Below are 27801 nucleotides of genomic sequence, written 5' to 3'. Positions count from 1 at the left end.
AGAGCTAGAATAGAAGAAGCAAGGAAACGTCTGGACAAAGAGCTTGAAAAAGAGCAAAACAAGGGGGGACCATCCAAGCCTTAAACTCTATTTCCATAATTAGTTTGAACAATTATGTTTTTGATGTGTTTCAGAACTTGGTTACTTTTGCTAACTTCTATATTTCTCAAACATACTTTCTATATTTCTCAAACATACCTTCTATGTTTCTCAAAACATACAAGTTCATCTACTTCTCATATTTTTCAAAACATACATCAAAAATCAAACACATGTTTTCCAATCACGTTTCTCTCAAAAACAAAATTCGTAAAACCGGCCACACATTACAATTTTTGAATATTTATTCTAAATAATCAAAAAGGGAGAAATTGATAGAAAAATTAAGTAGATTAATTTTCTTGGAACCGGCCACACATTACAATTTTTGAATATTTATTCTAAATAATCAAAAAGGGAGAAATTGATAGAAAAATTAAGTAGATTAATTTTTGGAACCGGCCAGATAAACTAAACAGAAGTTAAATTTCATGTGCAGGTACTGAACAAAACGGAACCGGAAATCAGGTGTTCAGAAAATGGTCGTTACCACTTCAACGAAACCGGAGTCAAGTGATCAAGTTAAAGGATCACAGGAACCGGTATTTCTATCTCAAGCAACCGGCTAACGAAGAACAGAACAAATCATACTTCAACCGGATCATAATGCATAAAACACAGAAACCGGAAAGTACAGCTCAAGAGTCAGAAAATTCAAATCTCAAAGAGTGACGTACCATGACGGAAGAAACGTGTCTCGAAAGAATAATAGAAGATCAGATCCGATCAGAAGCATGGAGGAAAGCAATGATGCCTTGGTGATCCGATGCTGACGACCGGGAGCGGATGTTCAACACGTGTATCAATCTGAAAACCGGTTATGTCATCATCCGCTCAGAGTCACCTGCATGAACGCTAGGTGTTGAGGAAGTTGAAGCGTGCAAGCAACCCTTCTGCAAACAGGCGTGATGACGATCAACCAATCCAGAAGTGAGAGAAGAAAGTAGCCGTTAGCTACTTTCAGCTATAAAAGGAAGATCAATCGTCTTCATTAAATGCCAGTTCTGCAAGTGACGGATTACGAAAATAAAGTATAAAAGCATTTAATTCTAGAGAGATAAACAGTGTTATATTCTAAAACCGGTTTGCCCAAAACCGGAAATCCCTTTGTGTGATTATTGTGTTGTGTTGTATTATATCAAAGCGTGAGTTTTGGTGTAAACCGGCGAGTAGCGAAGTTGGGCTCGACCGGAAGTGTAACTGTAACTCTAAAGAGTTAGTGGAGATCCTTCTCATAACCTGAGAAGAAGGGGTGACGTAGGAGGGTTTGCTCCGAACATCCATAAACAAATTCCCTTGTCTTGTGTTCTTTCAATTCACTTTCATTTTCCGCTGTCTTACCGTAAAACCGCAAACCAACCATACTTCCAAAACCGGTCACTCACTTTCGTTAAACATCCTCCTTCTTAAACATCATCTAAAAGTCGCAAACGTTGCTTCAACCTGAAACAGACACTTCCGCCCTTGAACATCGGTTCAAGAGTCTGTGACAGGTTGTGCAGTGCTGAGAACGGTTTTAGTCTCTAACCGGACTATCACCAAGTAGTGTGTGTGTTGTAAGCGGTCACCCTTCCGAAACCGGAAAACACCCCGGTCCTCCAAGGGCGTCCCCGATCCTAACACTTAGCCAACATAGTTAAGCCTTTCTCGCTAATATGATCCAAACATTTGTGCCATAACTCAAAAGAAGAATCAGCCTCACAAATGTTGATGTAACATTTAGATATTCCAGAACGAACAATATACAGATTCGAAAGTCTCTTACCTTTGGCAACAACCATTGATCCCTTTTTAAGCTTCCATTTACCGCCAGAAAAAGAATTACAGAAGCCTTCATCATCCAATCTTCCAACCGATAAAATATTGAAGCGAATATCAGGAATATGCTTAACCTGTTTTAGAATAAGAGTAGTGCCATTGGCCATCTCCACACAAACATTACCAATTCCAACCACTTGCGCTTGACCAGTATTGCCCATACGAGCAATACCAAAATCACCAGCCTCATATGTTGAGAAAAAATCTCGTCGTGATGTAGCATGAGTAGAAGCACCACTATCTACAATCAAATCCATCTCATCACAAGACACATTAACATTCTCAATACCATTATAACAAACAGTAAGGAAATCATCAACAATAGCAACATCATCATGATTTTTACCTTCTCTGTGCTTAGAAGTAGTTGGTGTGTTCTGAGTTTTCTTCTTGTTCTCCTTCTTTAATTTAAAATAGTTTCTTGATATGGCCCTTTAGGCCACAATGATGACACTCAATATTTTCCCACTTATTAGAAGCCCCACGAGACTTGCTATGATAACTTTCTCGCCCTTTACTTCTCCCCCTGGATTTTGTAACCAAGACCTCTGATTGTAAAGAACAGTCTTGTGTCTTTTGTCTCATCTCTTCATTCAACACACTGTTTTTTACTAAATCCATTGAAAGAACACCATTTGGAGCAGGATTAGATAGAGTTTTTCTAAAAGTCTCCCATGAATTAGGTAGAGTACCAAGTAAACATAAGCCTTGTATCTCGTCATCAAAGTTGAGTTTCATCGCCTCCAATTGATTAATAATTCCCACAAAAGTATTCAAGTGATCACTCATCGGAGAACCAACTTGATACCTTAAGGACATCAATTGCTTGATCAAAAACAGTTTGTTATTACCTGTCTTTCTCTCATACAATTCTTCGAGCTTAGTCCAAAGAGTACGAGCATCAGTAATAGAGATAACATGGTTCAGAACATTTTCATCAACCCATTGACGAATATAACCACATACTTGTCTGTGCAAGAATTTCCAATCATCCACACTTTTTTCTACAGGCTTTACTGAAGAGAACATTGGAAAATGAAAACTTTTCACATATAGTAAATCTTCCATTTTAACCTTCCATATATTATAATTGGAACCATTCAAGCTCACCAACCTGGATGTGTTGGTCTCCATCCTTATACTCAAATAAAACCAAGCTCTGATACCACTTTGATGGGTAAATGTATTCTTCAAAACAGAACGCTTTCCCAATTAACTAAGTATAAGAGATGAGCAAAACAAAATGAAATCAAAACGACAATGCAAGACAAGATTTAGCGTGGAAAACCTCTCATCAAATTGAGAGTAAAAACCACGGGACCAGTCAGTCTACTTAACAATCCACTATCATCAACAAGGTTATAAATAGGAGTTCTCTTTAGATATAAACTAGAGTCACTAATCAATTGCAACAAGATCACACAACAATCTTGGCAAATAACAACAAAGAGCAGAAAGAGTAAGATCAACCAACCTTATCAATTCTGCAACCAGAAAACAGATCTTCACCGTTTAGAACGTAGCCCCAGAAATAACCAATAAGCAGTTAATGTTTGAAGTCGATCAAACGGTGCAAACTCCAGCAAACGGAAATCTTCTCCAGCAGCTAACTCAAACCCTTGAATATGTTTTTTCTCTGATCTCTCTCTGGTTGTTCTCCAAACTCTGTTAACCTAAAGTAGAAAAATAATGTTTCTTCACATTATATATCGTGGGCCTAAATAAAGCCCACAACAAGTTGGGTCTCTCACACTAGGAGAACAAAACCCAACAGAAAGAGCATCTGCGAGATTGAAGATCCTCGCAGTCGCAAGAGAAAAGTGTAACACAGTGGTTCCACGACTCCTCTTTGGTGGCTAGCCGTGATGCTTAGTGATCGATTAATCATCTGTATGTCTTCTCAACCAAGCTTGTTTGAGCTTTAGGACTTGTAATAATATAATTATACTAAAATAATTATCAGCGACGGCGATAGTATAATGTCGTCGCTGATAATCTTTCTAGAAATGTGGCGAAAAGTTATAAGCCTCTATTTTTTAGTGACGACGTTTAACGAAAACGTCGCTGATAAAAAAATATTTAATAACCTATTCCACTAGTGTTTCTTGCTTAACTTTGTATTGTATATTGTTTGAGCTTAAATACATAATTTTTAAATAAAATAAAATTAACCCACAAGTTCATGCACAAGTTGAAGCGTTATTCCCACTAATCTAGAACATTTAAATAAGAGAAGACCAAAATAGATCCAAAATGAGATTTGTATTCTTATTTTTAAATAATTATTTATTAGCAAATGGTTGAGATTCGTTCAATTAGTAACATAAGAACCAGCCTAGAAGATATGATTTTTGTTTCCATAAAAATGGAGAAGAAAGAAGATTCATGCCATAATGATCCCATATTCTCTCGTCAACACCCAATCTGTCCACCACAAGATTTCCAACTGTTCCCGCTCTAATTCTGAAATCTTTGCTAGAGCCAGGGGATTGAGCCTTGATATCCGTTATAGGACTGCTAACGACGATTTTCCTGTGGGATTTGACAAATCGTTGAATCACGATCAGTTTATGGAGGGAATTATGCACGTGTTATCGGCCCATGTTGATTGGCTGGTAGGAAAATTTGTGGGTTCGTCAGAGAAAGTGAATTTCTTAATATATTTCAGTCAATAGAACAAGCATTCATAACATAATTACACAATATATTAAAATTAAATTTGTGAAATTAATCAACCAGGTCTTGATTATAATTTTTTTTACCAGGCACTAACTGGATTAAAAATAAAGGTGTGCAAGTAATGTGTCACTTCTATTGCTATAGTATAATACAATATAAAATTCCTTCTTCTAGCCTAACGACAATAAGAGGTGGATACCAATCTTAAGTTCCTAGGTTCGAGCCCGTTAGGCGGCAAGTTCTGCGCCTAATTAAATGGTTAAGTGTGTTTGCGGCTACATACTTAATCCGTTGTCCCATTTTTTTATAATACAATACAAAATGTTGTTAGGAACCAACAAACACTCATTGACAATGGGAGAAATGGTTGATAGGCAGATGAACCTAAACTTTGAATTAACGAGAAATACTAATTGAATTTCATTCATTGTCTGCGATGAAGTTAGGTGATTGACCTTGGCAGATATATTGGTCGCAAAGTGATGTTAACCCCAATCCTTTTTTATTCGCGTAATGTCATCAGTGAAGCTTGATCCCGACGATCCAATGAAAATAATAGCCATTGCGCTGATTATCTTGTCCAACATAGCCTCCACCACAATTATACAAATGAGGGTGGAAAAAGAACAAAGTTCAGAAAGAGTTAAGAGGGTATGTGTCCATGAAGAGAATGTCAACATAAGAAACTAACAATTAAATCGTTGCTTGCAAACAAATAAATTGTGAATAAAGAGAGCAAAATATGCAGCATTGCCCTAGTATTATTTAATACATACTTAGTATATCTATAATATGATGTATGCGCTTATCTAAATGAATGAGCAAACATGTTTAAATGTCAGAAGCTAAGAATAATCTAAAAATTATTATTGTCCATATCTATGAACAACCACAATTGTCAGATACAGTATATAGACGGTTTGATGTGTTTCCTAGCACTCAACTACAAATCATAATATTGATATACATTCTCCAAATTTAAAGATTGTTTATGAAGTTATATTTTTTGGTTGACCAACAAAGTGTTCTTCTAGCAAAGAAACATGTTTAAATGCCATAAGAAAGGAAATTGATGTCAAGCGTACAACAACAAAGCTTCTGCAATCATCACATTAACTAGATGAGAGCATAGTTGTTTCTATCCTAGACTTCACAGTATAAATCATCATTGAATGTTCTATAGATACAAGTTTGATAAGAAAAATAAAGTAAGTTGATTTTTGAAACCGGCCAAAAAACTAAACTACTATTAACTTTCATGTGCAGGAACAGACCGAGTCGTATAAACCGGCTGGAGACTGCATAATTCGGCTGAAGAATATATCAAAGTAATCTGGCTTCAGATGATCAAGTCATGATCAAGAGGAACCGGCCTCAATGCTCCCAACAGACCGGCTAGCAAAGAAAAGCTTACATCCCAGCCGGATTATACTACGAAAGAGTCAACCGAAAACTAAGAGTTACAAAGCTGACGTAATATGACGAAATAGACGTGTCCTTGAAAAATAAAAGAAGATAAGATTCGGATCAGAAGAATGCGATAAAGACAATGATGAATTGCTGATCCAAAGATCCGACCCAGACAGCCAGAAGGTGCATGTCTGACACGTGTCCAAAACTGCAAATCTGTTGCGTCATCAATATCTGACCGGTATATGCATGCTTGCCAAGTGTCAGGAAGTTGAAACGTGCAAGCAACCTCTCTGAACCGGCGTGACCTTGAACTGACCAATCCCACGGTGAGAGAAGAAAATGACCGTTAGGATGCTCTTCACTATAAAAGGAAGACGAAGCGACCTCATTTATTACGGTTCTGAAATACATTAAGAGAGAGAAAGAAATCTCACGCGCGATCCAAAATTGTTGTTTCATTTACCGAAAGATCTATTGTTTGTATTACATCAAGAGTGAGTTGGTGTAACCAGCGAGTAGCGAGTTAAGCTCGACCGGCATTGTAATTGTTGTAACTTTGAAAGTTAGTAGAGATCCTTCTCATAATCTGAGAAGAAGGAGTGACGTAGGAGGGCTTGCTCCGAACATCCATAAAAAATCTTGTCTCGTGTCTTTTACTTATTTCTTGCTTATTTGACTCTAAAACCGAAATACATTAATCGAAACATAATCCTACTTCTTAATCAAAACCGGTCTATTCATACTCCTTAAACCGACCCTTCATAAACCTCATCCAAGTTGTGTGCGTTGCTTCAGACTGAAACAGAAATTTCCGCCCTTGAACCCGGTTCAAGAGTCTGTGACAGTTTGCGTAGTGCTGAGAACGGTTGTAGTCTTTAACCGGACTATCACCAAATTGTGTTGTGTGTTGTAAGCGGCTACCCTTCCAAAACCGGAACACCCCAGTCCTCCAAGGGTGTCCTCGATCCTAACAAGTGGTATTAGAGCGAGGTTCTTAACACTCAAGCAACCGAAGAAGATGGGAAGCATGACCCACAGCGACAAGCCACCAATGCTAAACAGTGAAGCGTTTAGCAGTTGGAAGAAACAAATGTATCTACATCTGATTACGCTGGATGATGAGATGAGCAGAGTTCTGAAGGAAGGGCCAATTAAGATCAACAAGGAGATAGACGCATGGACAACTGAAGATCGAAGACGGAGTAACCTGGACAACCATTGCATGAGACACATCTACAAGGCTATAGACGATAACACATTGAACAAGATATCAGATTGTGATAGTGCAAAGGAAGCCTGAGAGACGATCATTCAGATCCATGAAGGAAACGAAAGAACAAAAGAGAATAAAATCTTGGTGCCTACTAAAAAATATGAAAACATCAGGATGAAACTGGGGGAAAACATGAAAGAATTCAGCAACCGGTTCACCAGTGTGGTCAACGAGCTACAAACACTCGGAAAAAGATACGACAACCGGGAAGTAATTATTAAGGCCTTAAGATCACTATAGAGCACATGGAATATCAAAACCATGGCGATGATGGAATCAAGCAACCTCGGGCAGATGAAATTGCATGACGTGTTCGAGGATCTGAAAGCCTATGAGTTTGAGATTAAGTCTCGGATCGAAGACGAAGCATCTACGTCAACCGCAACCAGAGCTCTGGTTACATCTGTGGAACCGACGGTCCAATTATCAACCGTTCCGGCTCCAGTAAAAAACGCTGACCAGATCAGTGAAGATGTGATGGCAATGCTAGCTCAGAAATTTGGAAGATTCATGAAGAAGAACCAGCCGCCATCTAACAACTTTAATTATAATTACGTTGATAAATCAAATAAAAGATGTTATAACTGTGATGATTTTGGACATTTCAGGTCAGAATGTAGGAAACCAAGAAGAGACGATAGAAAATCGGAAAGCAACTATCAAGGCAACAACTACTAAGGCAACCGGTATCAGGGTAAAAACTACCAAGGGAATGATTATCGGAGAAATGACAACCAACAGAACGATTACCTGAGAAACGATAACCAGCAAGCCGATGAAGGGAAGGAAATACAAAAAGCACTCATTGCATCCGACGGTGGAAGTGAATGGGCGTATTCCGACAACGAAAATGATGAGGAAAGAGTAACATGCTTCATGGAAAACGACGAAGAGGTATTTGATTTCTCCTCTGATGAGTTTATTAAGGAAGATCTGATTTCTGCACTCAACGAAATGGTCGCTGAGTTTAGAAACATATCTGCATATATACCGACTCCGGTAGAATACAAAACCGTAGAGTCAAGTGATATCGCTGATGAGTCATGCGAAACCACAGTGTATGAACCGACTAAACTATCCTTAGAGAATGAGGAGATAGTTCAACCGGTAACTGAAGTAAATGAACGAAAACTGTATGTTACGGCTGCTTGGGAAAGATCTCGTAAAGCCGTAAATCAGATGTGCAATTATAAAAGGCATCCTAAGTGTAAATTTGGTGTTGGATACAAACAAAACAAATCAAACAAGCCAAATCAACCTCACGGGATGAAACTCACAAAAGACAATCTTCTCTTTATAAGATTTGTCAAGAGCTCTTCAACCAACAGTGAGGCATAAACTGTCATAAAACCGGAACTAAAATACGTCAACCCAACTGAATCAGAAAAATGGCTTCATCCTGAGAGAAGGAAAGCCAACCAGACAGAAAATAAACAAAATAAAACAAGTACATCTCAATCGCAAAAATAGTCATCACCGCGGTATAAGGCATTCTTGAGCAAAGATAAAGAAGTAAAGCCAAATATCATAAAAACAAATACCGGGAAAGTGATCCGACTTATTCAAATATGGATCCCAAAGAGACTAATCAACCATGGACCCAACTGAATGTGGGTACCAAAAAGGTGTAAATATTTCTATTTTACAGGTTAGGAGAAGCAACCGGCTAAAGAACTCGGAATGGTATCTGGACAGTGGATGCTCAAGACACATGACCGGCAATAGTGAGCTACTAGCATATATCACCTATGAAACCGAAGCAGTTATAACATTTGGTGACAACTCAAAAGATAGAACTGTGGGCAAGGGTAAGATTGTCCATGGTAACCTGTCTATAAATAATGTACTATTGGTAGAAAACCTGCATTTCAATATATTAAGTATTAGTCAAATGTGCGATGTAGGATACAAAGTTGAGTTTCATAAGAATGCATGCTTAGTTAAAAATCATCAAAATGACATTCTATTAACCGGTAACCGAATGGGAAATATATACAAAGTTGATTGGAAAACTAAGTTTGAAAACCCCGTATGCATGATAGCTGAAAATGATCCAAACTGGCTCTGGCACAAAGGGCTAAACCATTTGAACTTCAAAACAATAAATTTCATATGTTCTAGGGAATTAGTTCACGGTTTTCCAAATGTTAAGTTTTCAAAAGATAAAGTATGTGCTGCATGTCAAATGGGTAAACAAATAAAATCATTTTTCAAAAGTAAAGGAAATCATCAATCCGAACGATGCTTAGAACTCCTGCATATGGATCTGTTTGGTCCGGTTAGAGTAACAAGTCTAGGAGGCATTCAATATACTATGGTAGTCATTGATGATTATTCTAAATTTACTTGGGTAATATTTCTAGCCTTTAAAAGTCAAGCAACACCAAACCTGATCAAACTGATTTTAAGAATACAAAATGAAAAATCTATTTGGATAAACAAAATCAGAAGTGATAGAGGAACTGAGTTTACAAACAGAAAATTAACTACTTTTCTTGATGATTCCGGTATTAAACACGAGTTGTCTAGTGCTAGAACTCCTCAACAAAACGGCCTGGCTGAGAGAAGAAACCGAACTCTCAAGGAAGCCACAAGGTCAATGATAGCCGATTCGGGTATTGCTAAAAAAAATTGGGTCGAGGCTATCAATACCGCATCCTACACTCAAAACCGGTCTCTAGTGACTAAATGTTTTTCAAAAACCCCTTTTGAGATATACTATGATCGAATTCCAAATATACGGTATTTTCGAATATTTTGTAGTAAATGTTTTGTTCACAACAACGACAAAAATTATTTGACCGCTTTTGATGCTAAATCCGATGAAGGAATAATGTTGGGATACTCAGCTGTAAGTAAAGCATATAGGATATATAATACTAGGACTTTAACAGTTGAAGAAACATCTCACGTTGTTTTTGATGAATCGGTTGAACGAAACACTGCATTACCCTTCGACCTTCACAACAGAATGGAAAATTTCAATATCTATTCTGATGACGAAGATGAGGTTCCGGTTTTTAGATGATTTGTTAATGATCAAGCGGTTGATGCTAAACCTCAGCCTGCTCAAGCTGTTTTACCGCAGAAAGTTGACTCTTCAGTTTCAACTGAAGAAATCGGTCGGTCTGACTCCGTTCAACCTACCGATCAGTCTAACCTTGATCAGCCAACCGAAAGCTTGGAAGACACGTCTCGGATAAACCTCAGAAGGAACAAAAATCATCCTCTTGAACTAGTAATAGGTAACATATCATCACCCGTCCGAACTAGGCAACAGAATTTGGAACACTATGAAAACTCAGTTTTCATATCACAAATTGAGCCGAAAAAGGTGGATGAAGCATTGTCAGATCCTGACTGAATCCTAGCAATGCAAGAGGAATTAAACGAGTTTGAGAGAAATAAAGTCTGGTACCTAGTCCCTAGACCGAAAAATAAATCGGTTATAGGAACACGATGGGTATTCAGAAATAAACTCAATGAAGACGGTTTAGTTACAAGGAACAAAGCCCGGTTAGTGGCTCAAGGCTATAAATAGGAAGAAGGCGTTGATTTTGAAGAATCATTTGCCCTTGTAGCCAGACTTGAGGCCATTAGAATATTCCTAGCATTTGCAGCTTTCAAAAATTTCAAAGTTTTTCAAATGGATGTTAAAAGCGCTTTTCTAAACGGTAAAGTAAATGAAGAGGTGTATGTTAATCAACCTCCAGGTTTCAAAAATTCAGAATACGAAAATCATGTTTACCGGCTAAACAAAGCCTTTACGGTTTGAAACAGGCTCCAAGAGCCTGGTATGACACATTAACGCAATTTTTATTTAATCACAAGTTTACAATAGGCACAGTTGATAAAACACTTTTCAAATTTGAGAAAAAGGAACACATATTACTTGTTCAAATATATGTTGATGATATTATTTTTGGATCAACCGATCCAAAGTTATGTGATAAATTCTCTAAAATGATGACTGACAAGTTTCAAATGAGTATGATGGGAGAATTGAGTTTCTTCCTAGGACTTCAGATGAAGCAAATCGAAACCGGAACGTTCATAAGCCAGCCAAAGTACACAGCCGAATTGCTGAAGAAATTTGGAATGGATACATGTGCTGAGGCGGCTACACCGATGAGCTCTTCCGTAAAATTAGACAGAGATGAGGATGGTCAAGTTGTTGACATCACAGCATATCGAGGAATGATTGGATCTTTGCTCTACTTAACAGCTAGCCGACCAGACATCCTTTTTGCGGTCGGAGTATGCGGGAGATTTCAAGCCAACCCAAAGCAATCACACTACACCGCGGCTAAAAGAATATTAAAATATCTGAAAGGGACTCAAGATGTGGGACTTTGGTACCCAAAAGATTCAAACTTTAATCTCATAAGTTACTCAGACGCGGATTACGCAGGATGTAAAATCGATAGAAAGAGTACAAGTGGGACTTTCCAATTCCTGGGTGACCGGCTCGTTACATGGAACAGCAAGAAACAAACCTCAGTTGCAACATCAACCGTAGAGGCAGAGTACCTAGCAGCCGGAAGCTGCTGTGCACAACTCCTCTAGATCCAACAGCAACTAAGGGATTTTGGTGTAATAACTGAAGAATCTCCAATATTTTGTGACAACACCAGTGCAATAGCGATCACATACAATCCGGTGTTGCACTCAAGAACGAAACACATTGACATAAGACATCATTTCATCCAGGAGCACGTTCAACAGAAGCACATTCGGCTGGAATATGTCTCAACCGAATAACAAGTAGCTGACATCTTCACCAAACCGCTACAGGAAGCTAAGTTTTCTCATTTCAGAAATATTCTAGGACTTACTGCTAGCAAGCAACTTATATCATGATCATCCATGTATACTGTTTACATACATCATCATGAAAAACCGGGATATGCGCTCAGGGAGAAGTTCTCGCTTCTCAAACCATATTCAAATAGGCCATTAAATATTCAAGGATGCTAACGGGAGAAAGTCTCCGGTTATGCCTGATCACTTCATGATATCAAACCACATGTATACCCACTAAGCGGTTGAAATGACCTGGCAGAAGTGGATAAATTTAATCCAAAGATGAACAAATGCTGATTCAATTCAACATTTCTTCACATCGGAATAAAATATCCAACTAAAACCGGTCACGGAAAACCGAGTAGTATAAATGCATCACAGTTTAGATAAACTGAATTTTTTCGGTTAACTTGGGATAACTAACTGCGTTTTCATGCACACCTTGAGAAATGAAGCCTGTAATTAATAAAATAGTTCACCTCAATCGAGATGACGACATGTGTCCATCATCAAGAGAGGGAGACTAACATCTTGTCAATAGATTTATTGTCATCATGAATATCCTTAGTAATGATTATATTCTTCATTGTAAATAAACATTATACACTTAAACAAGTTAAAGCCTATTAAATAATCGATGACATCACTAATCATACTTAACCTATTAATCTAGCCGAATCCCTGGCTATATAAACAACCATTTACTCTTTACAACACTTCACAAAATTCACTATTCACAAACATCTCTTGAGCTAAAACTATCACAAGAACATGAACTCCGATCCACTCGCCAAGAAAATTTTGCTGGCTGATTTCAACTCCATATACCAATACGAAGACCATGGAATCAAAGACATGTTCTTAGCCGTCGAAAGAAGCGGGCTAAGAGGATTTTTGGAGAACAGATTCATCATCGACTACTTGGTAGTCGATGAGCTCTTCGAAACTGCAAAAGAAGTGCACCGAGACATAATCATGGCACGGGTCTATGGTCAATCCTTTCTATTCAGCGAGACGGATTTCGCTGAATACTGCGGCTTACCCACTGAATGGGTAACCGACCTCACTTACTCCCTGGTGACCATTAAAGAAATGTGTCATCGGTTCTCCAACTCTAACATCCCGGTTAAGCCCTGGGGTTCTAAGAACCAACTATCTCACAAGTACTAGATTCTGTGTGAGATTATGGGAAAGTCAGTTCTGGGTAGAGAGAAAAGCTACTACTACACCTAGAGGCTCTTTGAGATGATGATTGCCGTCACGGTTGGGACACCGGTAAACTGGTCCTGGATCATCTTCAGCAATCTGAAGAAGATGATTCTCTCAAACAAAACCGGTTATGCCCCTCAGCTAAGCGGTTTTTGTGCCAGTCTGGATATCCACTCCGGACCCTTCGTCACTCTTCATCCGAAGCACGTGCTCACGAATGAGAGAATCCAAGAGCTAATCGACCGGTGGGAAGCAGCAAAGGCTAAGAAGAATCAAGCTGCCGGTTCATCCAATGTTTAAACCTACTTCATCTCTTTCCTTTTTCACCAAACCGGTAATTTTGTTGTACTACCGGCTTGGTACATGTCATTAATGAAAATCTTTTCTTTCCTTTTTCGATCGAAACCAAAGGAATCCTAAAGAAATAACCAACATTAAATGCGCCATATCAAACCAAATCAAATCAGTCTTGAAAACTGAAATATTCGCTTTCCAAGAAGCATGCCTAATCCGATTAGACCAGACAACCCTTTACCTCCTTGAAAATTGATAAAATCTTTATGACCAGACATAAACGGTTTGATTTTTTCAAATATTCTCATTAAATGTAACCAACTGCTCACACTATAAAAGGAGCATCGTCCCTCCTCATCAAATCACACTTCAAATATTCCTTTCTCTCTCTAAATTCGAAACCTCAAAATCTCATTCATTCCTTGCTCATATCCTCTTCCAAAAATGAATGTTGAGATGAGAAACACCATCATTGTCGACTTCCATGAAATGATGAGATCTCGGTTTCAAAAAACCATATTCTCACCGATCGTAGAATCGGGGTTGCAAGAGTTTCTCGAAGGTTCGGACACCATCCTCGAAGAGGAGGTGTATGAATTCTTCAATAACGGCATATACTTGATGATGGCAACATAAGGACCATTATTGACGGAAGATTTCTTCGGATCACTGAAGAACACTTTGCCCACTTTTTCGAACTCCCAACCGAAGGATTTCCGGACTTCCCAACGCCGTATTTTCCGGCTAAAGAAGACTATGCCTTCATCTTCTCATGCTCCATTCATCCGGTTAATGAACACGGAAAAAAGGACGACCTTGCTCTTCAATACCAAGTGTTTCATGACTTGGTCCAGCGGTCTATCATGGGCTGAATGCCCAACTAGAATTATAACCGGGAGGCTTTCGACATCATGATAGCCATCGTCAGAAAATCGCCAATAAACTGGGCTTCATATCTCTTCAATAACTTGAAAAAACTTGTCTCTCCTCCAAGGGGAAGGATCGGCTTCGCTCCCCAAATCACCCGATACCTGGAGGTTCATCGTCGCAACCTTGGACCCGGTGTTCCTGTCGGACCGGCCAACACCATGACTCTATCCATGCTGAACAGATGGATATCGAGGATTGAGGAACGAACCGGCAACACTGTGGACGAGTGGGTTGATAGGATGATCGATGGAGAGTGGCTCAATCTTCTTTAAGTTTATGTATTTTCCGGTTATCTGGTCATTTTGTTGTACAACCAGACAACCATTTAATCTCTTCTTGTTTCGGCTTAATATATAAAATTTCATATCCTTAAGTCTCTAGTTTCCACATAAGTTTCTTTCCGGTTATGCTCGGCCTAACTAAAAAGACTTCATGTTAATTAAAGTTTCCGGTAAACAAAATATCCAATAAAGAAAATATATGAAAATATTTCAAAGTTTACCGCTCACGGTTTACCGCCCACAATATTACCGCCCATAGTTATTCTCCGCAATTACCGCCTAAAGTTACTGCAGTAACTTTTTGGAGGGAAAATTGGCGCCAAAACTCAGAACTAAGTGACGGTTCAACTTCTAACCGTTCAAAACCGCTCCCTATATAAGACTAAAATAGTTCATTATTTGCAAAAGCTTTCTCTCTCTAAAAACTTAAGCTTTCTCTTGCATTCCGATTCTCTTTGATCTTCATCTTCTTTGTTCATAATCTCGCCATGGATCTAGATAAAGCACTGTTTAAATACATGTTGCAGGTCGACTTCAACGACATTAATGAACACGCTGCGGAAGAACACAAGGCTGTGCTTCAATCGTTAAGAGATTCTGGGTTAGAAACTTACCTTTCTGGCCCGTTCGTTGTGCATCCAACGGAAGTTGAAGCGTTTCTGACGACGACGACACTAACAAAGAGGACAGTCTCCGCCACCGTGTGCGGCAAGGAAATTAATATCACCAAAGAAATTTTCTCGGAAGCGCTCGGTTTGCCGAATACCGGGCTGGACTTCAAAACAAGCTTGTCAGATGCAGAATCTAACGTTGTCCGGTTGGCCATATCAAGTGATGACACGGATCTGGTGTCTCACTCCATCCGGAAGAATAAAATCAAGCCAAAGTTCCGATGGCTCCTAAATATAGTTTCCAAATCGCTTCAGGGTAAAGGAGGAAACTTCGATAACCTGACAAAACTGAAACTGAAGATGCTGATGGCAATTGTCCGCGGTGACAAGATTGACTGGGGAACTGTTCTGTTCGAACAGTTCTGCGAAATGGTGGTGAAAAAGGACGGTCGGATTCAGGCATACGCCATGTAGATAGGGAAGATCCTACAGTTCCTTCAAGTTGAACTTGGTGAAGGTGAACCACTCCCATCCGGTAATATTCTAAATTCTGAGCAGATGAGCAAATGAACTGCTAAAATGGCTAGGCCGAAATCATCCAGGACCAAGTCCTCAAAAGGAACCGGCTCGTATGCACCGGCTGGTGAAAGTTCAAAACAAGCCGATCCAAAGGGAAAGGCTGTTCAAACCGAAGTTCCGCAGAAAAAGGGAAGAATGAAGAAGTCGACGAAGAAGAGCATCCAGAAACCGACAGATTCCGAGAAAACTCTATCCTCAGACCATTCACCAAAAAGAACCGCACAACTATTTCAGTCGATTCCAATCAATACAGTCCATCCAAATCTGGTCGATTCGCCCTCATCAAGGCGAACCGAACCCTCGGGGAGCCAAGAAACTCAGTCGAAATCAAAGGAGAATCCGGCTAAGGAGACTAGCACTGAATCCGAAAACTCCAAGTCCCCAACCAAGAACCTCGATGATATAATCAACGATGTGGGATTGCGAACCTTAGAAATCATAGAGGACATAGTCCAAACAGTTATCAATGACACAGAAGACGATGTAACAAGTCTTCTCCAACAATCTGATCAGGTCGAAGTAACTGGTCAACCTGAAATCAAACCGGTCGAAGAAACGACCAATTCAGAAAACATCACCCCTCCCGCTCAGGAGGGAAACAACGTAGAAAAGGAACCATCCGGTTCGGCTGGGGGCAAATCCGTTCCAACCGAATCAACTCTTCAACCGGCTCAAGACGGGCCGACAAATCCACCAATCACACCTGAAGGCCCATCTCAGGTTAACAAAGGAAAAGAAGCTATAATTGAGGACTCTCCGGTGCAAGGAGACAATGAAGCCGAACCCGGACAAACTGAAATTATGTCAGAAACCGAGGTCCCTATCTCAGCAGAAGAAGAGGAAGAAATGTTCCAAAATTTCATCCAGGATATGAACAAGGAAGATGAAGAATTGGAAGCTCCTTACCACTTATGGGTCTGGTTACGGTGTGAAATGAAGCTATCCGACATGATCCCCGATCTTAGCGGCAACAAGTATTGGGAGAAACTCTTGGCCTTAGAAGAAGAAGCTCTCAAGGTAACAGGTACCGATGTAATCCAAGCCGCATATGCTAAAACTCTTGTGATGCAAGAATGCGCAAAGCTGTAGGCGGTAAATGATGCCATGAAGAAGGCAGAAGGAGCAGAACTAACTCCAATGGAGTTGAAAATGCTTGAGCGATTTCAGATAGTACGGAATGATCTTGCACGAAATGTTGATCGGCTCGAGGCACAATGGAGAGAAATGTGCAAAAATGTTTTGCTGTATGCCGATCACTTTCAAAGCAGACCTATTTTTCATACCGGAGAGTCTTCTAAAACAACAGAAAACCGGAGCAGAGTTCCACCGCAGACTGATCAGACTCCGGGACTTGAGAAAATGAAGGAAGTTGTTGTCGACACAATCATCTCCTCCCTCAACGAGTACAACATTCTTACAGATGTTAAAATTATAACCGTTCAAACCAATCTGATTGAAACCGTCCGGGCATCTATTCACTCTAAGATTGTCGAAACGGTTCAAACATCGATCAAGACAATGATCGACGAGTCTGTCAAAACCGCAACCGATCCTTTGATTGAAATGATGTAGGCTATGACAGCTCAGATTGAGGAGTTGTCTAAACTGCAAGCTGATAGAACTCAAGAGCAGATCCGTGCAGATGCCGAAACAGCTAGGAGACTTCAAGACGAAGACGAGGCTAGGGAACAGTTAAGAAAGGAAACCGAAGACAATGACCATGAGTTGGCCAAGAAATACAATGAGGAAGAAAAGGACGCTCAACCGGAAGCCACATCGGCACAAGCCTCGCACTCAATGAAAACAAGGAACAAGAATAAACGTAAGAGGATTGTGACCTTGTTGAATCAGGTGGAACGAAGCGGTATAGAAGAGTTTCAACCGGATGGACAATTTGAGGAACCTCTAGATGAAGAAGAAGAGGAAGATGCTATACGACTTAACCCGCGAAAGAAGAAAGCAATTGAAACATCAACCGCATCTCCAATCTCTGGTCCAAGCATTGCCCAATCATCTCGTCCACCCAGGCCAGTAGGCGGTGCCTTCCGGTTTAATCAGCGAACTCCCAGAATATCAAATGTATTTACCGGATGGCGCATTGACGCAGAAAGAAGAGATAGGGAATGGAAGGAGAAAGAGGAGGAGGAAAGGAGGCAGAAAGAGAAAGAAAATGGGAGATCATCCAATCCTTAGCTTACTTTTCTTTTATGAACAATTTACTTATGCTATTTATTGGTGTTTTGTTTCAGAACTAAGTTAATTTCCCTAATATCTCAAAATAATGATTTTACTAGACATCTTTTAAAAAATCAACTTGTTTTGAAATTGTTTTTAAAAAAAAAACATCAAAACGAGAGAAATTGTTAAACACATTTTTCAAACCGGCCACACACTACGATTTTTGAATATTTATTCTAAATAATTAAAAAGGGAGAAATTGATAAGAAAATTTAAGTAAGTTAATTTTCAAACCGGCCACACATTACGATTTTTGAATATTCATTCTAAATAAATCAAAAAGGGAGAAATTGATAAGAAAAATTAAGTAAGTTAATTTTCAAACCGGCCACACATTACGATTTTTGAATATTTATTCTAAATAATCAAAAAGGGAGAAATTGATAAGAAAAATTAAGTAAGTTAATTTTTGAAACTGGCCAGAAAACTAAACTACTATTAACTTTCATGTGCAGGAACAGACCGAGTCGTATAAACCGGCTGGAGACTGCATAAACCGGCTGAAGAATATATCAAAGTAATCTGGCTTCAGATGATCAAGTCATGATCAAGAGGAACCGGCCTCAACGCTCCCAACAGACCGACTAACAAAGAAAAGCATACATCCCAGCCGGATTATACTACGAAAGAGTCAACCGAAAACTAAGAGTTACAAAGCTGACGTAATATGACGAAATAGACGTTTCTTGGGAAAATAAAAGAAGATAATATCCGAATTAGAAGCATGCGATAAAGACAATGATGAATTGCTGATCCAAAGATCCGACTCTGACAGTCGGAAGGTGCATGTCCGACACGTGTCCAAAACTGCAAGCCGGTTGCGTCATCAATATCTGACCGGTATATGCATGTTTGCCAAGTGTCAGGAAGTTGAAACGTGCAAGCAACCTCTCTGAACCGGCGTGACCTTGAACTGACCAATCCCACGGTGAGAGAAGAAAATGAATGTTAGGATGCTCTTCACTATAAAAGGAAGACGAAGCGACCTCATTTATTACGGTTCTAAAATACATTAAGAGAGAGAAAGAAATCTCACGCGCGATCCAAAATTGTTGTTTCATTTACCGAAAGATCTATTGTTTGTATTACATCAAGAGTGAGTTGGAGTAACCGGCGAGTAGCGAGTTAGGCTCGACCGGCATTGTAATTGTTGTAACTTTGAAAGTTAGTAGAGATCCTTCTCATAATCTGAGAAGAAGGGGTGACGTAGGAGGATTTGCTCCGAACATCCATAAAAAATCTTGTCTCGTGTCTTTTACTTATTTCATGTTTATTTGACTCTAAAACCAAAATACATTAACCGAAACATAATCCTACTTCTTAATCAAAACCGGTCTATTCATACTCCTTAAACCGACCCTTCATAAACCTCATTCAAGTTGTGTGCGTTGCTTCAGACTAAAACAGACATTTCCGCCCTTGAACCCGGTTCAAGAGTCTGTGACAGTTTGCGTAGTGCTGAGAATGGTTGTAGTCTTTAACCGGACTATCATCAAATTGTGTTGTGTGTTGTAAGCGGCTACCCTTCCAAAACCGGAACACCCCAGTCCTCCAAGGGCGTCCCCGATCCTAACAAAGTTTTTTCACTCAACAAAATCTCCATATAATTCAAATTTTGATTAGTTAGAGCATACCTAAAAGGTTAATTGTTGCAACCGTTCAAACCTAACTAAAAAAATGTATCTTCAAGTAGCAAATCTCTTCTTTGTCACACTACCAAAAACCTAAAATGCATCTCCAAGTAGTAAATCTCTTCTTTGTCACACTACCGTCTGAATACCATACATTAATATGTGATTTTATTTGACTGAATTAAAAATAAAAGTGTGCAAATAATGTGTCACTACTATTGTTGTAGTATAATGCAATAGTAGTGGGCGAAGAAACATGCAAAAATGTGACCGACCGATCAATCGATCCTACATGCGTCAAATTTATAAATATTTTGCGTGACGTGTAATACGTATTTCGTGTCATGTGAAATACGTATTTCGCGTCACGCGAATTCTATATTTTCTAACTACTGCGGGCTGATGAGGGAGAAACCATTGCTGGTCGGTGATGTTGAATAGGAAGTTGGAGATCGTGTGACGGGAAGAGGGATTAGAGTTTAGGAAGAGGGAGAAATCGCTATTGGTTGTTGATGTTGAACGGGAAGAGAGTTTAGAGTTTTTAGAGAAAGAGAGAAGATGAACCGAAAGAATGAAGAGATTGGGAAGTTGAGAGCCATGGGATGGTGAATAGAAAAGGATTTAGAGTTTTTAGAGAGAGAGAGGGACAATATAGAAATTTTAGAAGACTAAAAAGTTATTTTTGCAAACATTATCAACATTGTATTATTTTTCGAATTTGACTTATTAAAAGATTCAAATCGTTTAATATAAGACATGAGCTCATGTACTCTATCACTGAGTTAATGAATTTTTTTTTATTCTAAAATTTATTAAAAAACCTTTTTTTTTTAAATGGTAACATACAAAAAAGGCAATCTGATTTATTGCAAATTGTTATGCCTGGATTACAAAGGCTGCAGAACACCTTTCTAATTAAATAGAAGTATTGCAAAACTTACATAATAAGGTCTATAAATTAAGAAGCCATCCAGCTTCTGATTTATTTCTTCTATAATAATTAATATAAGAAGATAATGGCATTTACAAACAACACAAGACATATAAACTTGGCTTTAGGCAACACGGTTGAAATTGATTTAATCGACTTGTCAAAAGCGCTGAGAAGTAGAAATGCCAAAGTCGAGATTCCATGTCTCAAATGAACACTTGATGAAGTCATAATGTGCTCCCTTGATGGATAGTGTCTTCTTTATAACTCCATCCCTCACAAATGGGTATGTTAATAGGTTCCCAAGTGATACATTTACAGCTTCCTGTTTGTTATTCACAAAAGGAAGAAAATAACTATGAATTACTATCATTACCTTTTATAATAGACACAACGAATTACTCTCATTACCTTCTCACAGTTAGTGCATTGTTCAGCAAAATCTATACCATCATACTCAGCTTTCACTCTTGCTTTGGCTGGCAAACATATTTTCACCCAGTTCTCGATGAAATCGCTGCATAATAAATTGTGATTGATCTTATAAAATCATATTTAAGAAAAAACTTATTTTACTAATCCACTTTCCACGTAAAACTTGCATTAACTGTGAAAATAAATCACAACCAAGTTTGTTACCGGTCATGAAATAGATTATTTATGATCACTTGAATATCTTATTTTTTTAATGTTATTTGTTTGTTCATTCATCGACTCATAATACATTTTGCTATTGAAATATTATATATTATATTATGAATTTAAGATAATATTCTTATGCCATGCTCGAAATAATATTTGATAATATATTATTTTATGTTAGAAGGTATTTAAATAACTCGTTCGATTTTGTAATAATTAATTCATCATTATATCACTTATTTTTCTAGCTATTGATTAAATTAACAAATTTATCAACTAAAATAGGATTTTATTTATTTTTTAATTAAATAATAATACATTTTAAATATTTTCAACCTAACTCAATTTTGATAACTTTATATTAAATAAATTATTTAACTAACTTCAAATAGATTATTTAAATAACCCAAATTTAAATAACACCTTATAATTAATATAGAGAATGTTTATATTATATAATGTAAGGAAATCATTGAATTTTATACAAAGAAACGATTCATCAAGAATATAGCTATTATTTATCGAACTTCTATAGATCTTCTATTTATTATTTTATCTTGTTATGCCGTATACATTTTACAATAATATATACTGAATTGATCATTGCATATATTTTGGAGAAATTATAATTTATAACAAATTTTTTCTTTGTATAAAAAAAAATGATACCAAGAGAAGAGATACAAACAACCACCTCAAAAAGCACTCAAAATTTAGTTTTAGAATAAGATTCTCAAATAAAGTAAAATTAATATTCACATAAAATCATAAAAATATAAAAAAAAAATAAAACAGTTCTTAACTTACAAAATTCATAATTCAAATCCAATTATTGGCCGGCACATTGCAATATTCCTCATTTAAGTTTTTTTTTATGGTTTCCTTCTTTAGTGTCTAATATTTTTAGGATGGAAATATAATACTAGTCCGAAAATACATATATTTTATAAGTTCGAGAAGCAAAGATAAGGAATATATATGCTTTTTAATGGAAAATAAGGTAAAATATTATATATAATGAAATGAGCATATACCTATTAGTGGACCCATCATCCGGGATAGACATCAGACCCTTAATACCTCCACAACAACTGTGTCCAATGACCACGATATTCTCCACCTGTATATATAGACCATACATCGTTTCAATTATATTATACCTTTTTACTTTAAAATAATAAATATATCTAATTAAATAAGCCAGTCCTTCCAAAAGAAAGAAATAATAAAAGAATAAAATCCAGTCACCATTCTGAATAAATGCGTTTGGACCATTTACCAGTCTTGTTGCTTTCTAGCTTAAAACTACATTTTGTTAATTGAAGGTAATGATCAACTTCTATTATATATATATATATATTAATAATAAGTCATGACAAATTAAGCTTCTTTGTTTTTTTAATAAACATTAAAACTGGTTGTAAATACTATTTTTAATAATATAAAAATAAAAACCACCAAGATAGACCAAGATAGTCCGTAGTAAAAGTAGGTCTAAAAAACTAAAATGTTACGTATTTTTGATTTTATTTGAAAACACTTTTAAATTTAAGCGGGATCATGAAGGTGGATAAACAAATGAGTTAAACCTTGTTTGTTGATGAAATAACTGAATTAATTATATAAAGCCATCACTTTAAAATTGATCTTTTATAAAAAAAAATAAAATTTTAGGTTAGAATAAAGTTGACTTTTTGGATGACAGTTCTATAGAAATTCTTTTGAGAGAAAAGGAAGAGAGAGAGAGAGCCTCTGTATCGAAATTTATTGAGGTGGGTGTGGGTGTGGGTAGTAGGGGCGGCATAATCTTATTGGTGGTCTCAAGTTCCCTTCACTACATACTCTACATAAAATATTCCATCCCATTTTCCAATAATATGTTTGATTTAAAAAAAAAAACAATCGAAAAAGCCTTAATCTAATATGATGATGCATGCGAAATACTATTATAATTGAAACAATTATTCACTACTCACCTTGAGATGCAGTACTGCATATTCAATGGCTGCTCCCACACCCGAGTACAATTTCTGCCTCAATCATATGATTTTACCAATTACTATAACAAAATACTAAATAACAAAGTTTTAATGGGTGAGTGATCATGATGTGTTATCTCAATTTTATTAAAAAAAAATGTCCACTCTTTTCCTGGCAGGAGTAAACAGTACCATTTCTTTCAGATAATGAGTCAAAGAAGTACATTCTTAAAATATAAATAATGAACTTCCCAAAATTAGATTCTCTGATCCTAGATGAGCTCAATTAATCATTGGATAAGAAAACTGTTTGAACTGTTTTATGTCACCTGATCATAAGGAGGGACCATATTAGCAATGTTTCGGACCACAAAAGCATCCCCAGGTTGAAAATCAAGAACATGTGATGGGCAAACTCGGGAATCAGAGCATGCGAACACCAAGAACTGCATCAAAAATCAAATATAAATAGTAATTGCCGCAAGGAAATAATTTAAAACAATCCATATAGCCTATGTTAATTTGTTACCTTGGGACTTTGGCCGTTGGCTAGTTCTCCAAACAAATCAGGATTCTTTCTGCATAAAGACAACCCAAGGATCGATGTATCCTAGAATAAGTTAGTAAGTAATATACAATAAATAGTAAGATAAGTTAAAATTTGACATATTACCTAAAAACATCTCAAAATAAAACCCTTATAATTCAAAACTTCTGTAATAAGAAAAACATTACAAAGAAGGGAATAATTTAATTATACAAAATAATAACTGTTTGATCATTAATAAACTAACAAACTTAAGTGAGGCATGCAGAGATATCCCCCCATTGATTTGATTCCTGTTTTGTGTTTGGGTTACAATAATAATATTAAGGCTGATCGATTGACCATTGAATATTTTATTCTCAGCACTTGCTAAATTGAGAGGTTCTACCTTTTTTACTTATGAAAGTAGATGGTACACACTTACTTAATCATTACTTCTTTTTTATTTTTAATATAATTACATAGTTATCATTTTCATTTCATCTTAATCATTAATACTTTATTCTCTCTGGTTATATACATTTTTTTCATAATTTATTTTTTACATTTTTCAATTCAACCTAATTTTAATTTTGTTTGAGAATCTTTCTAAATTTGATAAGGTAAGTAGAAGAATGATACGTACTCGAATTTCTGTGTTTTGAAGCGGCCAAATCCGCTCTTCAGCCTCTCCACCGGATCGAATTCTTCTTTTCCGGCGGCCGCCGCCAGATCTGCCGTCAATTGCTTGATCTTTGAGGCGGCGACGAACTCAAGTTCCTTTTTCTCACTGTCAATAAATAAAATAAAACCAGTAATCCGGCAGGCAAAGACGATGTGGGACCCTCCATCAAGTCCAAATGGATGGGTACCAGCTGATTCCAGCTACTGGGTCCCCACCGCAAACTCCATTTTCTTGTTTCCATCTCTTAATATAGAAATTAAATTGTTTGTTTTCTTTTATCCCATTTCTTAAATGGTGAACTTTATGACAGAAAAAACAACATTCATCTACCTTAACCTTAATTAAAGAATGAAGATCATCTACCTAAGAAAGTAACAAAAATCTTTAATTATAATTTCAAAATATCACGAGATTCTCTTGGATATCTAGATAAAGATTATGATTTATTTATTTATTTTTAACAGTTTTAAATTTGGATGAATAGGTAACTAACTGGTGGCCAGCAATCACAACTCCATGATTGTTTATTTTAGGAGAAAACAAACAAACAAACAGCACCAATAAATTTGATCAATAATTTGATCTACTGTGGGAGAGAAAGGGAATATATATATAATATATATATAGGATCAAAATCAAAATAACCTGAGAAGTTTTTGCAATCCTGCAATGGCTTCCTTGTATGAATCCGTCGGCATGTTTGCTTTCTGCAATTATCAACCAAAATAAACTATGCATGTCTTCGTAATAATGGGTTCGATTCTAACAGCCAGATCATTTACAAAAAAAAAAAAAAACTATTCATCATATAAATTAAGAAGAAGAGCAAAGAATTCTAAGCATCTCTTAAATGATGCTATATAGATAAATCAGAATTGAGAAATCAAATAATCAGGCTGGCTTGCATGCCCAATTAAAGTGAAGAAGAAATTTGAAAAACCAAATACTGACCTCTTTTTCTTATCCCGCAGGACTGTTTGCCTTTCCGAGAAGCTGTTTTAATTTGTATACAGAAGGCGCTGGAATCTGGATGGATCTCTTTCTCCTTTCTCTCTCTAGATCTCTCTACATACAGTCTCTATAGTTTCTTCATTGAAGAGAACTCTCTCCATTTATTATATATCCAAGAAGGATGGAACTTTATTATTATTATTATATATAAATATTATACAGGCCCTCCAACTTTCTTCAAAGATCAAATATAGGTATTAAGAAAATAAGTAAACATATTTTAATAATGTTTTTATTTTCTAAGCAGATAATTTATTTATTTATATGATAATACATTACATATATATATATATATATATATATTTTTTTTTTCTTTTGAAGCTTATTGTCGTTTCATTATAAAAAAACAAGGAAATAGATTCCATGATTTTTGTTTATCAATTTAGACAAGCGATTTAATACTTAAAAGGAAATTATACAAGTAAAGAATCAACCAACACATATACATTAATAAAGGAAATACAAACACAAGTTAATGCGCCTTAAAATAAGCTATTTCAGTAACTTTTCATAGGAAATTCTCCAATTTTTGCAAAGTTTCCAATTTTGCTCACACATAAGAATTGTCCTCCACATTCTCATGAGCGAGTTTCTGTCCATTATAACATCACTCCATATCTCCCCTACATTTTATCAAACTCTTGAGAAGGCTCTCGCATTCCGTTAAACCCAAACATGATATAAAATAGTAGAGAAGCAACACTTAAACATGTTTGAGAAGAATGGATCACCTTTTGCTTTGACAATAACAACCTCCTTAATATCCCTCCACTCCACGAGCAAGCTCACGATTTCCATGCACTTTGAAATTTTTTTCCACAACTCCAATGTAAACGGATAGCAACCAAACAAATGATCCATAGTCTCCTCTTTATTGTGCAAAGTAGGCAATTTGTATCTGGTATGCTCATGTACCTACTAATACAATGTTTTGTTGAGAGTCTTCCCCGAATCAATAACCATACTATAACTTCATGCCTAGGGGCAATCCTCGAAGACCATACTATTGACATTCATTAGATGTATATTGCGGAAAATAAGATCATATCTTAACATCTATTTAGGATGTTCATGCATTTAACGATTAAAAGCATTATCGAAAAGGTGATACATTTGATGCGTGAATTCAGTATATCTTGTCGTATAAAGGATGAGAGCCTCACGTGTTGCTACTCTAGTTGGTCCACACGAGCTCGTCAAGATTCAGTTGACTTCGATAGGACGAAAGAACAATAGAAGCAATTTAATTGCTTATGGGAAAAAAATGAGTTTTTCAATAACCTTTCCACCATCTCCCAAATCCCTATTTTAAGCTGTTAAATTAGAGAGTCGGGGCAAAAAAAACCAAAAGACCATCTTTTGGCATTTCTCCGTTTTGCAATTAATATTTATGATAAACGTTTTATTTCCTAAATAAAATCTATTTCAAATTATTATATTCATAATTAATTTTATATATCACGTTTCCATAATCAATTTACCATGGTTAATTATTTTATTTCATAAATAAAATATTATATATTATTTCTAATTATTAATAATATCTAATATATTATTAATAATTGGATTTCATTCTCATTAATCTATTTGCAATTCTAAGTGTGTGACCTCATATGACCCAATTATAATAGATATGAGTTTAACCCCATTAACCGTAGTTGGCTTTTAGCAAAGCACTGCGACTCCTAACATAATCAGATTAAATTATCACCATTAATTGTCCTATCTAGGTTTAGTCATTACACATTAAATTAAAGGACATATTTCCTTTAATCTCCCACTTTTCCTTAAACAAGTGTGCAATATAAGATACTTTTGTCTCTTAATGTCTTATTTGATGATATGGTGATACTCATATCCTTTATCAAATATATTTCTTGAACTTTGAGTTCGAACTGTCAATAAAACGGATGATTCAAGTAATCTATCCGAGCAAGCCATGCATTTTTAGTTCTTACCCTTCAAGTGGCCGAGACACTATTCCTTTCCAATGTATCATGTTATACACGAAGTAGGAGGACTTCTTTAGTCTTGTATGACTATCGCTACCACTCAATTTTTAGCAATCACAACAACTATTTTTATAACTCCCTTTTATGGAAGTGTTTAACAGTGTCAAAGAAATACCAATTATCAAGAGAGACCATAACATACTCATGTCTGAGGAAT

The 27801-nt window shown here is 36.7% G+C and overlaps 1 protein-coding gene across 1 annotated transcript; it reads right to left on the bottom strand.

Annotated features, from left to right (window-relative positions):
* Positions 1-20702: 20702 nt before the first annotated feature.
* On the bottom strand, positions 20703-25718 carry LOC124914410 (carbonic anhydrase 2-like). Its single transcript, XM_047454952.1, has 9 exons — positions 25573-25718; positions 25267-25328; positions 24583-24726; positions 23940-23988; positions 23740-23856; positions 23408-23461; positions 22466-22551; positions 21201-21306; positions 20703-21114 (listed from the first exon to the last, which is right to left on the bottom strand). The coding sequence occupies exons 2-9, from the start codon at positions 25317-25319 to the stop codon at positions 20950-20952; spliced, it is 774 nt and encodes a 257-aa protein (XP_047310908.1). The 5' UTR covers positions 25320-25328; positions 25573-25718; the 3' UTR covers positions 20703-20949.
* Positions 25719-27801: the final 2083 nt, after the last annotated feature.

The sequence above is a fragment of the Impatiens glandulifera genome, chromosome 9 (genome assembly GCF_907164915.1).
Source record: "Impatiens glandulifera chromosome 9, dImpGla2.1, whole genome shotgun sequence".
In the NCBI taxonomy this organism is placed as follows: Eukaryota; Viridiplantae; Streptophyta; class Magnoliopsida; order Ericales; family Balsaminaceae; genus Impatiens; species Impatiens glandulifera.
Note: the sequence above shows the minus strand (reverse complement) of the source record. Positions and strands in the feature narration are given on the sequence as shown.